Genomic DNA, 13,502 nt, shown 5'->3' with positions numbered 1-13,502 from the left:
GACAATAGAGTTGAATGGTCAGCTTTGAATATCTAAGAGTTTGGACTGTCATTAGCAAAAAAAAAAGACCAAGTATTATTGAAAAAGACGGACGTATTTCATTTTTTCATTTAAATGTCATAGATCATAGAATCATAGAATGTGCTGAATTGAAAGGGACCCATCAAGATCATTGAGTCCTATGCCTGGCCCTGCGCACCTCAAGAATCACAATGTATGACTTTGTGGATTATAGAATTTATATATCCTGTTTTATTTGTAGTGGTAGTAACTTGAAGTCTGATTTACTGTGGACATATGACATAATTTTGCTGTAGCATATTTGGTGTAGTGTTTTCGCTCACCGGGAAGGGTTTTTTTTCATCCCTAATTCAGGCTGTTTTAGTATCATTTGGGTCTGTAAAACAGAACCAAGAATATGTGTCTAGGTTGCCCTGCCAGTTGAGAGTTCTCTTAGAATGGTCCTCTGCAGTGTTTGGCCAGACCAAATGAGTGCAAATGCTGCTCTAGTCTCCCAGATTCAAATTATTCATAAGGTTATTTTTAAATTATTTTACTGCAATACTACTTTGTAGAGTTCATATTCTGGAGTTGTATTCCATTCTATGTTTTTCAAATTTGAGGAAAAAACCTGCACATGTGACTGAACTGTGACTGTAATTTATGCTACATTTTTGTTTTATAAATTCTGTCCAGCAGAGACATCAGAAAATAGCCCTTGTTGGGTATATAAGACTACCCCAGGGAAGCTAGATATCAAGCTAACACTGAGCAGTATATGTCTTGTATAACATTTTTTACAGAAATGAAAAGCTGAAGGATTTATTTTACTTGACATACAAATGTTTCTGATACTGCATTTTAAGATTTCTTAGGTTTTTCTTCTGTGTGTGTGTGTGTGTGTGCTTTTGGCCGAGTTTTCATGATTAGCAGAGGTAGATGTAGCATAAACGTGGTGTTATTGAAGTCTTTAATTAGGAGAAAATTTACTCTTGATGCTTACTCTTATTTGACCATATTGTCAATCAACCTTCTAATTGATAATTCAAGTTTGTATAAATAAAGCTACAATCCTGTATTGTCAAAGGGATGGTTAAAAAGCAGACGAAGGCATAGGTAATGTGTTGGTATGAAAAGCTTCAGTTTAATTTCTTAAGAAATGAGCTACTTAAATAAAACTCCTTCACCTGCCTGCTAGTGATTACCTATTAAATAGTCTGCATGTAGGTATCAGTTTTTAAACTCTTTCTTTGGGGTAGGACTATGGTGTGCTTACATGTGAATGTCTCATAAATACTTCCCAAGTGCAATTTATTAGCTTGAGCAAGTTCTGCCTTACATAGCACTTTAAGCAGTTTTCAAAAGATCAATTGCACAGCTGTTGTTTAAAACTTTGCCCAAGTTACTGTAATTCTCCATAGAGACCTGGAATCTCACTAGTTAGTACACTTAATCATACTTTGTATAAAATGAATGATAATATGGATTAACCATTTGTAGAATTCCACAGAAGGAGAGCGATCCAGAAACCTGAGTGTTCATAGCGCTGAAAACAATTTGTTACTCTCATGTATTAGTTATATAGCAAGCAGTATGTAAAGACCAATGTAGAGTGGCTGCACATTTAATTTTACTTGCTGGTCATATCTTCACTAAATAATTACTTTGATAGTGTGGCTTTTCATATTAAGATTTAAAAGTTACTAAGATCAAACATCTATACTAGTTTCACTGTTTCTTAAAAAAAAAAAAAGAGAGGAACACTACATTTAAAATAAATACTTTTAGTTGTTGTGTGAAAGCAAATCTGCCTTACTGGATGGCACTTGTGATGTTAAGATTCAGAATTCTGAGCTGTTCAATGTATAGCAGAGATGACAGTTACTTGAAGTTACATATTATATATTATTTTTGTTTTTCAGGATGTGACTTAATGACTTCTTATTCTGAACGCCCACTGAAAAATATGCAGTGCTTGAATGTTTGCTAAAGACTAGTAAGTGACTGATCTCATATTTGGACTATATATACCTGAACATTTTTAAAGCTACAGTTTAGTATATGAGAAGCATGTACTTTAAAAAAAAGGGGGGGGAGGGAAGAAAGAAGGAAAAAACCCAACTCAAGCCAAAAACCTTACTGCACTACTGCCAGAAAGTGAAATTGCTGCTTATGTTCTTGTGGATTCCTATCTATGTAAGTGGAAACATCAGTTGTTTCTGTGATCAGTCTTAGAGCAAAAGAATCTCTGCATAATACCAATAATATTTTGAATCAGAAGTTTCACTGGAAAGCTTTGATACTTCTTTAATGTGTATTTGAGGGAGATACAGGTTTGAAGTAACAAATTTCCACTAAGAATACAGAGTTGCAGAATGGAATATCCTCTAGATTTATTTATTATCAAATAAAATCTAAATACTACAATATGCATCTTGCAAAAATGTGTGACTTACATCTTGATTTTTAGGAGGGAGAATTATATTTAATATTTTAACATTGTATACAATTTTAAAAGTTCCAGGGCATCCTCATGATTCATTGAAATGAACTTGTTTGATTTAACGCTTTGTAATTGGCTTATTCTAAGTAATGCTAAGTTCTGCTTAGCCAATTTTTCAAACAAGAAATCAGCTCAGATAGAAGAGCTCCAAGGATGCAAGATACCACGAGTACACATACTTAATATAGGAAAAACTTGGTGGTTTCATGGGACCAACAAAGTATTAAAAATGTTTTCATGCAAAAAATATTATTTAAAAAAAATGTGGATATGTTTTAAATTAGTATTGTATAGTTATGCATTTTGGAGGGTAGTCAACTGTTTCAGAGAAACAGATATAAAAACTAAATCCGAAGCATCTAATTGTTTGTATTTTTGGGCCCCTGCTAGGACAAAATCTTCTCGCTTGCCATGTCCTGTTTGGTGAATAGGTCTTTCATCTACCAGCTACTGAGAATTTGGGCATAAGGGAATGAATCATGCTTGAGCTGGAGAAGGAAACGAGTGCATTGAAAGACAAGCTAGCAGAAAGCAATCTAAGGGATATTAAGTTAGTAGCTTTCCAAATTCTGGGGGATGAGTTGAGTAAGACCAGGGAAGAAATAGTTGCATCAAATTGAAAACTTTCTGCTTACTGTGCCTAGTAATTTTGACATCATTTTGGCTTGAATGCTCTATAGGAAATGGCCTAAGGAACTTCCCCCATTTCAAACATACTGTACTGTTGGCATGTGCATTGTTTTCTTGTTACTCCAGGGCAGTATGTTAGAAGACAATGGGTTTTACCCTGTCAAAATACTGAAACCATGGCACGTTGGAAACTGCTACTCATGAACGCTCATGATTTCTTTAAATTCTATGGTTTTGTTTGGAAGGCTATACATACGCTGTTGCAATGGATGGATTAGTAATTACTGGAATTTATTTTACCTGCCATGTGCAGAACCCAGTACCTTTTTAACAAGTCATTTATGCTTTTCACTGAGAAATGATATGGCAAAGGATGTAGGCCTTTTAAGCATTTTAGCATTAAATGCCTTTTTAGCATTTTAATAATAAGGACTGGTGTTTTTTCAGCACAGTTAATGCTGAACAAGAATATCTTCATTCGTTTTTGTTTTCTTGAATTGAGAAGAATGTTGGAAAACTTAGGATTATACCTGAAAAGATGTTGCACATAGTCCTGAAAGTTTGGAACTTTTGCTCAGAATATTGCTGCCTTTGGTTCCACTCCACTGGTGGGGTTAGGAGCATCATGATGTAGTGGTTCATTGTTGCTACAACCAATGGAATTAAGCAGTGCGTTGCTTTGAAGACTTTGAACCTTTTCTTATGTCACCTTTGTTTCTCTGAAAGTATAAACTTTGGAGGGCTCTGGACATCTTTATTCCTTTCAACTTTAACATTCCGTTTTATACAAACACATACCTATCTAAATTATTTGGAAAGAGCTAGGGCTTTTTTTCTCCAAATACGCTTTAGAAAATCACACTGGACAGAAGAATGTATGGGTTTGTGTTATCTGTTTTCAATGGCAGTGTGGCATAAAATGCATTTAATTTCTACAATGTTCAATGAAGTGACAAAGTATTCCAATACAGTGGAGTAACATGGGCAGTTTAATTTAGAAATTCAAATTAGTTGCAGGTGCTGATGACATCAGACTGGCAAACATTTAAGTACTGTTCTATATGTAGAAGTTATTGTTCATTAAATACCTGGCTTTAAAATGTAGAAATCCCAAGAAATTATGAATTATATTAGTAGGAACAGATAAATTTTAGAAAAACATCATGTCTTGTCCCTGCATAGAATTTATATTCAGCATTTCTTCATCCTTACATATAATCAATCTGCTGTAGCTTCTTGCATTTTAAGCAAATACTCGCATACAAATTTCATTGAAAAGTACATAATAGTATGTATTGTTAGCCTAAGTTCATAATACAGTCCCACTGTTAGTTGTCCTTCTATGCAGTAGGTTTGCTGTCTATATTTTGAGCTTCTGCATGCAACTTCAAAGAAAGCAGAACAATTGTCAGATTTTTCATGGAAGTTGTTGCTGCCATGTCTGCATTTCCATTATTCTGAGTAAGAATAATATTCTAGGACAGAAGATTATCATTCCTGTGTTTTGGGTAATTTATACTGATCTAAAATTTAACAGAATTTCTTGTATTTGCCCAGTTTTATGTGGTAACTGAGCTATTTAGTCAAATTAAGCTAGCTTTTAGATTTATTTTAGTCATGCAAATAATAGAAAGAATTTCACTCTGTAATTATTTTCTTTAAAAACGTGCTTCATTTAGGTAGGTAATATTGTGCGCTATAACTAGCAGAGAAGCCTTTCTAGCCAGCAGTAGTGGTTCATAAGCCAGAAATAACGTTGTTGCCTCTTCGCTCAGAAAGTAAGTTTACAAAGATGCCACTGTTAATTTTTTTTTTTTGCTTTTAGCAGTAAAAATGCAGAGAAGTTTCAGAGCTTCATAATTTACTTCAGGAAAACTCTCCCAAACCCCCAAAATAGCTTTCCTTTTGGAAAAGCTTTTTAGCCCATTAGAAATTACAGGCTCATCTCCAATGAATAAATATAACGCCTGGTATTTTTAGAACTGGTGATTTCTTTCATTATTAACTGACCGAGTAGTAGCTTCTTTTGCAAATACTTCCTGTAGCTGGGAAATTAGTTTGACCATTAACAATTTGTACTGTAAATCCATCTGTATTGGGAAGCAGCTTCTGTAACTTCCTTAGCTAAACAGTTACAGAGTTGTTCCAGGCATAAATGCATGTGCAGCATCTCTGCAGCTTCAGACCTGCATAAACTACCACCGGCTACTTGGGTGTAAGAGTACGGTAACGTCCTATGCAAATTACTGATTTTTCCTTCCTTGTCCAAACTCCTATATTTAGGCACTGAAAAGTGCTTTTTTTAAAATAGAAGAAGGGTTTTATTCTCTGATATTTATCATGTTTCTGAGACAAAATGTAATAATTTTTGGTTTTCTATTTAATCATGTTGTGAGTTATTTCTCAGCACAAGTAGATGTTAAATCAAAAATGACATTTCTATTCTAAATAATTTAATGCAACCATGTAACCTTCAAAATTATGTTAGAGTGAAATATCTGTCCTAGCTCAAATTTTCAACTGCTTAATGTGTTTCAAATGCTTCCTCCTCTTAAACAGAATTTACTCTTGGCTTCAGAAATACTTGCTTTGTCCACATCCTTCCTGAGCTAGCCTTACATTTTACGCTCCTCCTTTCTCTTTCCACATTAGCTCTTAAACCTGCAGTTCTGTCTATACTCAGCCTGCAAGTGTAGTTACAGGAAGGGAAGCGGCAGTCCTGGAAATGTGCGCATGTGTCACTGACAGCATAACTGAAGATTCAGCCTTAGCTGTGAGGTCTGTAGACATAAGACCTTGAGTCATATGTAATTCTGAGTATCAGCTTCAGATAATCAACTGCTTTTTGCATGATCATAAGCTGTTTTTATAATCTCTTTTTGGCAACTGCTTACTCTTTCAGAAGAGTAGTTTTTTATTTAGCCATTTAAATGAAGGAAATACGATCCCTGCAGTTCTCCAGTTCTGTACTGTCATCTAGTGGCCTAGCAGTGTATTTTTCTTGAACTTTACATAACGTAGGCCGCTACATGCGTATTTGGGAGTTTTTTGCCCTGGAGGAATATATGAATGGATAAAGGTCTTCAGACTTGCTCTTCCATGTCTCTGTTGATTTTGTCTTATTCATCCTGGTTTTTTAATCAAATATTTATATGTAATACCAAGTTCTTACCTGTACAGTTCATGCCCATAATACAGAGTTAGGCATCTTTTGTAATTGTTTATTTCAAATGGAAGATTATGTTTGATTGTTGAGTTTAATTCTGTTATCATTTTAAAAACATGTTATCCTTCCTTTTGTAATGCATATCGATTGACATGAGGACTGGTTATGATACAGTTTTATGTTAAGCATTGTAACATTTTCTTAGCTGCAAAGAGAATTTGTACTTTAAAAAGATGACATTTTTATTTCTGGGCTTTTTACACATGCTAGAGTAATCCAGTCCTCTGTCTTGTTTAACTTTCAAGGTTTTGTACTGCTGTAAGAAGAATGTTCTTTTAAATTCTCCACCTGGAGAATTTCAAACCCCCATACTGCTTCATGTAAATCTGTTCTTGTGTGTCCTTTCAGTTTAGACTTTAGAAAAAACTAAAGCAGATTTTTTTTTTTCCCCCACAAGAAGCCAATAAACAAAAATTCAGTCAGTCAAGGTTAGTAACCTTGAAAGTTACTACTTTTGAGCAGTAAAACACACTTTTTTATTTTCCTTTTTTTTTTTTCCCCTCTCCTCAGATGTCTTGTCCTGGAAGCAGTTAGTTAGTTTATTAGGTGCCTTTTCTGAGGGGTTGGTTGTCTTTGCTGTAAGGATACACTGCTGACTTGTGTTTCACTAACTTCTTGTTCAATGGGGTGCCCATATTCTGTTCTGCAGAGCTGCTTGAGTCCGTTGGCTACCAGCCTCTGATACCTTAACATAAACTTCATTTAGTTCTGTTGGTTCCTTGTCCTTGTGTTATGTGATCACTGACTCCTAGGAATTTGGTCATCCTAGGCCAGTTTCTTTTAACGAATGTCATAATGGTGGTTTTTGCTCGTGGAGATAAAGAACTTTTTCTATGAAAGATCTCTGTCACAATCTCTTAGTGCCTGGGTTATGTTATGGAAAAGTTTCTCTCTAACTGACAAGTCTAGCTCTATTAACTAAATATTTAGCACCATTTATTGCCACTGCTGTATAGGGTAAAGAACTGCAGTCTGAACTAGAATGCAGTAAAATAAATTTACACATAATTTGGAAATTTCTGTAAAAAGGATAAATTAATGCTGAAATTCTAACTGCCCAGATCTGTTTTGTTTCATTGTAGTACAAAAGACCAAAACCAATTTTTTAGATCATTTTATAGTTCTACTTATGTTCTAAAATACTCCAACTACATACATAGCATAGATCCATTAAATTTTTTTTCTTCCCTCAGCATGTTGTTGATTATAGCGTAGCAGGACCTGACACAGCTTTCTTCTCTCCTTTGTGCCTGTGCTCCTTTTTTTTTCCTGGGAGTGAGGGGAGATGAGTGTCATATATATCTAATCCGCCAGGTTTGTTTAATGTAACTAGACTTAAACAAAATTACCTGGTATCTTATTGGGTTATGGCCCAGTCTTTGCTGCAGAAGCAATAGAAATGAAAGATGCTTGAAGTCGTTGCTTGCCTTGGCCTCAAAGTTTTAGAAAACTGTATTCATTTTAGAAGGTTTAGCAAGAGATACAAAAACGATAGTAACCTGTGACAATGGTAATAGTAATCTGTTGGCTTTATACAGAGACAGGTGTGAAACTCTTGTAAGCCCCTTGATTTACTCCTAAGGATGAAAATTATTTGCTTCTGCAGTTGTATTTTGGTACAACATTAATTTATCACTTTCTTTTCAGGTTATTGAAATATATATTTAAATACTGAGAATTTCTTTTAAGACGAATTGAAGCTATGCAGTGGTCCCAGTACAATGGTGGAAATTTTAAATATCTCTGAAACAAATTAAATGCATTTTTAACCTTTACTTTTGCTTACAATGATACAAAGCTTTATAAACCTGTGTTTTGGCTAAATATGGGGTAGATTTTAAAGAAAGGTATCCAAACATTATTTTTTAGTAGCAAAAAAGTTTATGGATTTGCAGTAAGAAAATTCACTTGTAAATCTGATAAATTGCTTATCTGGATAAGTTCTCTGTATTTTGAATTAGTATTTTGAGCATTTTATTCACAATTATTGTTTCATTGCTTTTAGTTGCTGATGCATGGTCAAGATGAGTGGATTAGGAGAAAACTCGTTGGATAGTTTGACTAATGAGTCAAGGAAGCGCAAGCCACTGCCCTGTGATACACCAGGAGCAAGGTAGGTTTATATAGAACTTTTCTGGTTTTTAATGAGTTTTGAAAAATATTTCTCAAATTTGCATTGCAATTTAGAGTAAGTTCTAACTAAGGAATTTGTTTAGTTGAAAAATTCTCTAGGTCAGCTTCTGTTGTGAAGATAGGTAACTTTACTAATAGGTGTAGATATGCCAAAGTTGATGAACTGTGCTTTATAATTTAGACTCTTGTGGAAATTTTAATACAGTGAACATATAGAATGGATTGAGTTGGAATGGACCTTAAAGATCATCTAGTTCCTGTTCCCCTGTCATGGGCAGGGATACCTTCCACTAGATAAGGAATGACTTTTGAAGTTGTGATTGCAAGGCAAAAGAAGAAAAACCTCTTGCTTCACAGTAATTTTTAAGGTGACATCTTGTAGCTGGTAATTGATTTGACAGGCCTCATTTCAGGCAGTTACATTTAGCAAAGAATACTGCAAGAGGTTGAGCTTTTTGCTAATTTGTTTGTACTTCTTTAGACTATTTCTTTGCAAGTTCATCTTAAATTTTGGCAATCTATACTACCTGCCTGCCCCTCACCCAACTCTGTCAGATAACTGTTGTCTGAGGGACTCAGTTTTCTGTTGCCCACAAGTTTCATTGCTCTCCATCATGTGAAGTGTTCTCTTTTATCTTCTTCTTCCTACAGAGTATTAACTTTTATTAAATTCATCTTCAGGCGTTCTGTGTGCTAATATTTGTCCCTTTTATATATATATCCCCAGTGCCCCATGCCAATTGCCTTCATCATTCAACAGATTGTGTATGAGATCCTTAAATGCTTCTACTGTATCCGAGTGTCTTTTTATGAGTGTCCTCCATTCCATTTTCTCTTTCTGCAGTGTCTGTCTGTCCATTCAGGAATTCTTTTGCAGATTGTCACCCTTCAATAGCTTTCTTTATCTTTCAAGCGTCTGCTTTGTAATGTATTTGTTTTCTCCAGTGTTGGTCCATCCATAGTTTCCTAACTCTTTCGCTTGGTTTCTTCTCAAAGAATGATTATTCTCTTTCAGTTACCTTGATGTGTCCATTCTTGCCCCTGCCCTGAGTCCTTCTTTTCCTATTCTTGCCATACTGTGTATGACATTTCTCCCTGTTGATTTAGTCTGTAGACAGTATATTTATGCAACATATTAACCTGGGTAGGAAAAGGAATTTCAAAGAGACACTGTATCTAGCAACATTAGGTTGTCTGGGATTGCATGTTGAGATGGCATGTAGATCCTGGCCTAGAAATTTCTGAGGTATCACCTCTTATAGTCATCTCTTTACAAGCAAACTGAAGGGAGTTAATAGAATGTTAAAATTCAGTTTCATTTGTCTAATAAATTTTAAGCAACTGTAAAGCAACTTTTAAGGTTAAAATATACTTTCTGTAGGAGTGCTACAATTTTATGACAAAAGCAGTTGCTCTTTTCATGAAATCTGTCAATAAAGTAATAGAGTAAAAACAGGAGGATTTTTTTTTTATTAATAGCTTTCTTCTATCCTCTTGATATAAATTTGTATTTGAAATTCTTAAAAAAAAATGCAAACCAAACATAAACCCCAAACCAAACACCAGTGTAACAAAACACATATTCGCCCTTCAGATTCATGTTCGCTGGAAGAATAACTACTGCCTAGGTTTAATGGGAGGGTGTTAAGTGAAGTACATTATAGTGCACAGAGTGAGCACAGGTTTTGTATAGGATGGTATGTAAGTATATGAAACAATGTTTTTGATTCCTAGTCTGGTCTGCAGTGGTGAGAAGCGTCGACGTGAGCAGGAAAGCAAATACATTGAAGAACTGGCTGAGCTGATATCTGCTAATCTGAGTGACATTGACAATTTCAATGTCAAACCAGACAAATGTGCTATTTTAAAAGAAACCGTGAGACAGATTCGACAAATAAAAGAGCAAGGTACAGTTCCCTGCTAAGTCAAAATGAATAGTTGTTTAATTTCATTGTGATTCTTTTTTTGAAGCAATAGTTACCTGGGAAATTGAGTAGTGGTTTTCGCAATACCATGTAACTGAGCAGGTCTTTGGGCTTTGTCTTGATTCAAACCTTAAATGCACCCTAAGTAATTTTCTGTTTAAAAGTAAACAGGTATTTATCAACACTTTTTATTGGGAATCAGGATTTTAAAACTTTGTATGATCTTTCTTACCAGTTTTGTACCACAGGCAAAGTCAAAAAAAGGGGATGGTACTCTACCATCAGCTTGTACAATACACCGAATACTCATCGGTGTGCAGAATACATGCTGTTGCCTTTCAGTTCTAGGAAATTCATCCTTTTCTTATGGGCGAGCCTCCAATCACAGACAGTGATTTTTAATGCTATTTTAGTGTGATTGAATGTACTCAGAATACAGCCAAGTCAACAAAGGAGAAAGAAACAATGCATCATATCTTGGTAATTTCTGTCAGATAGGGTAAACCTAAGTGATGTAATACTTTTTTTTTAACAAACAGGTGGGTGCAAACCCCATGTTTTAAAATACAGAGTGAGAGGTATATATAATTTCTTTTTTAAAACACCACCCCGCCCCCATCTCCTCCGCTCAATGACTAGCCTCCCAAGCTTATGAGTGTCATTTGGGCAGTAAAGCATTAGAAAACCGGAATATGCTGTGGTGTATATCTTACCTGTTGTGGTAAATTGCCACATCTTATGAAGACATGCTAGAACTATTTTTAAGAATCATCTTCTGCTTTTAGGGTTTTTTGTAGTGCCATCCAGTGTGTTCTAATGTTTAATGTTGGAGTTGAGATGATGTACTCCTCTTGTGGTCTGCTTAACCAGCCAGCAAGTACCACAAAATAAAGTTTACAATTTTTTTTTCTGTAATTCTGCTGCATGGCATGGATTCCCATTCCACCTTCCTGTGCAATCAATTAATTTAGGATATTTTGATTTTAAAATATAGTTTTATTATACGCATGCACACACACACACACATGCATATATACACATACAGACACAAGACTGTCAACATGAATCAAGGCCTTTTTGTAGAACAGTGGTGATGGCATCTGAAGACTGTGACCAGTGATAATGAGATGATCAAAATAAAAGCACGACAAAGAGATATATATTATGAGTGTGTTTAATGGCTATTGAAAGACTCATCAGACGGTATCTGAAAAGCAAGTAATGTTCACAAAGCAAGTTCATCTTGTCAACTTCAACTGCCAAGTCAATTTATGTGAGCGAAGAGTTTGGCATTATGCGGCCATGACATTTTTCTAGTCTTAGCAACTAACAGTATATGAGCCTTCCTCTCTCAGTTGTGCTTCTTATTGCCTTTATTCACAAGCTTCCTAGAATCTGGCTTGTTATATTAAAATGTGGTCTTCACGTGAAATGTCACTTTCAGGAAATGTATCTTTTGGCTTTCAGGAAAAGCAGTTTCTAATGATGATGATGTTCAGAAAGCTGATGTATCTTCCACGGGTCAAGGAGTTATTGACAAGGATTCATTGGGACCTCTTTTATTACAGGCAAGTACAAATTAGGCCCTAGTAAATTCCTATGGAACAAAATACTTAAGGCAGGTGAAAATTTTACAATAAAGTATGCAATCCTGTAGTAATAAACCAGCATGCAAGAACCATGCAGAAGTATGTTTGAAAGGGTCAGGAACAAAATCTACCATGTGTCCTTCATTTTGCTGAAATTCTCCGTAGAAGGAAATAGAATAGCCTTTGACTTTTTCTAATATTCCTATGCTTTATTTACTCCAGCAGTCATTAGCAAAATTCTACTGAAGCAATGCTTATTCGTACAAGGAATATTTTATTTCTTATAGGGGATAGACATTAAATGGAGGAGTTTTTGTAAGGAGAGGTTTGTTATGTGTGTTTGCATTTGTGTTACTGAATTATGAAGCATTTTGAATGGATGTTGCCATCAAGCAAAGTAACCCTAGAATAATAGTAAACAAAGGTACATAGCAGATAGCCTTTCTTTATGCCTAGAAGACCAATCTGATATTTACAAGTTAATTAAAGCATTTTTGAAGCCTAATTTTGTAACATAGATACTGAATTTTTCTTTCAATTAAGAACATACAGTATTTGGCTAGATCCTACTATCTCATCACTTGCTAGTGGAAATGTATTCATATTCATGACATACTACTTGTTTCTATTGAACTTCTTGTTTCAGTTTGCTAGCTATTGAATTAATGTTACAAATTCATGATCTAGTGTTCATATGGATTAAGAATGAAACAAGAAGGCTGGTTATCAGTGTGAAAGCTGAATGGAATATCAAATGAACATATTAGTTATTATTATTATTTAAATAATTCTCTACCAGACACACTTTTCCTCAAAGAAGAATTTAAAACTTCATCTCTATCCTTGAAAATAAATTAATGTATTGTGACTTGACATTTATCACCCACACAGTTTTCAAACTAAATTCTGTTCAAAATTAGTCAGTATGTCTTATATGATATGTTGTTGTGTTAATATTTAGGCATTGGACGGCTTCCTCTTTGTTGTAAATCGAGATGGGAACATAGTATTTGTATCAGAAAATGTCACACAGTATCTGCAGTATAAACAAGAAGATTTGGTTAATACAAGTGTCTATGGTATCTTGCATGAAGAGGACCGGAAGGACTTTCTTAAAAACTTACCTAAATCTTCAGGTAGTAAAAGTTGATTTACTACACTTACTAGGCTATTTGAAAGCAATCAGAGAAGAAAAAAAGACCTTGTAATGCATAACCTTTCAAAAGAGATTACTTCTATAAAGAATTTTTGTCTATTTATCTTGATAAATATTACTGTGTTTTTACAACAGCACACCATCAGAAATAAATGTGCTGGAAATTCCCACTTTACTTTAGCCTTTGCAATTTGTTTACCTGTAACTTTCAAACAGCGACGCTAAGGAACACCTTTCCTAATACCACAAGGCTAGCTGAAGGAACTGCTTGTTTTTAAAATATATGAATGACTTTCCAGCACTTCTTCAAGTGACTGAGAGTGTCATGCAAAAGAAAGAG

At 34.8% G+C, this 13,502-nt stretch overlaps 1 protein-coding gene across 2 annotated transcripts in view; it reads left to right on the top strand.

The window, feature by feature from the left end:
• The window catches only part of NCOA3 (nuclear receptor coactivator 3), a 59,566-nt gene that overhangs the window by 31,450 nt on the left and 14,614 nt on the right, over positions 1–13,502 (top strand). For both annotated transcript variants that reach the window (XM_017735349.1, XM_017735345.1), the window contains exons 4-8: positions 1,923–1,996; positions 8,365–8,472; positions 10,227–10,399; positions 11,885–11,985; positions 12,968–13,142. In XM_017735349.1, coding sequence (XP_017590838.1) covers positions 8,375–8,472; positions 10,227–10,399; positions 11,885–11,985; positions 12,968–13,142 — 547 coding nt within the window. In that variant the 5' untranslated portion in view covers positions 1,923–1,996; positions 8,365–8,374. The remainder of the gene's footprint in view (positions 1–1,922; positions 1,997–8,364; positions 8,473–10,226; positions 10,400–11,884; positions 11,986–12,967; positions 13,143–13,502) is intronic.

The sequence above is a fragment of the Corvus brachyrhynchos genome, unplaced genomic scaffold (genome assembly GCF_000691975.1).
Source record: "Corvus brachyrhynchos isolate BGI_N302 unplaced genomic scaffold, ASM69197v1 scaffold10, whole genome shotgun sequence".
NCBI lineage: Eukaryota > Metazoa > Chordata > Aves > Passeriformes > Corvidae > Corvus > Corvus brachyrhynchos.
This window is presented reverse-complemented; position numbering and strand designations above follow the sequence as displayed.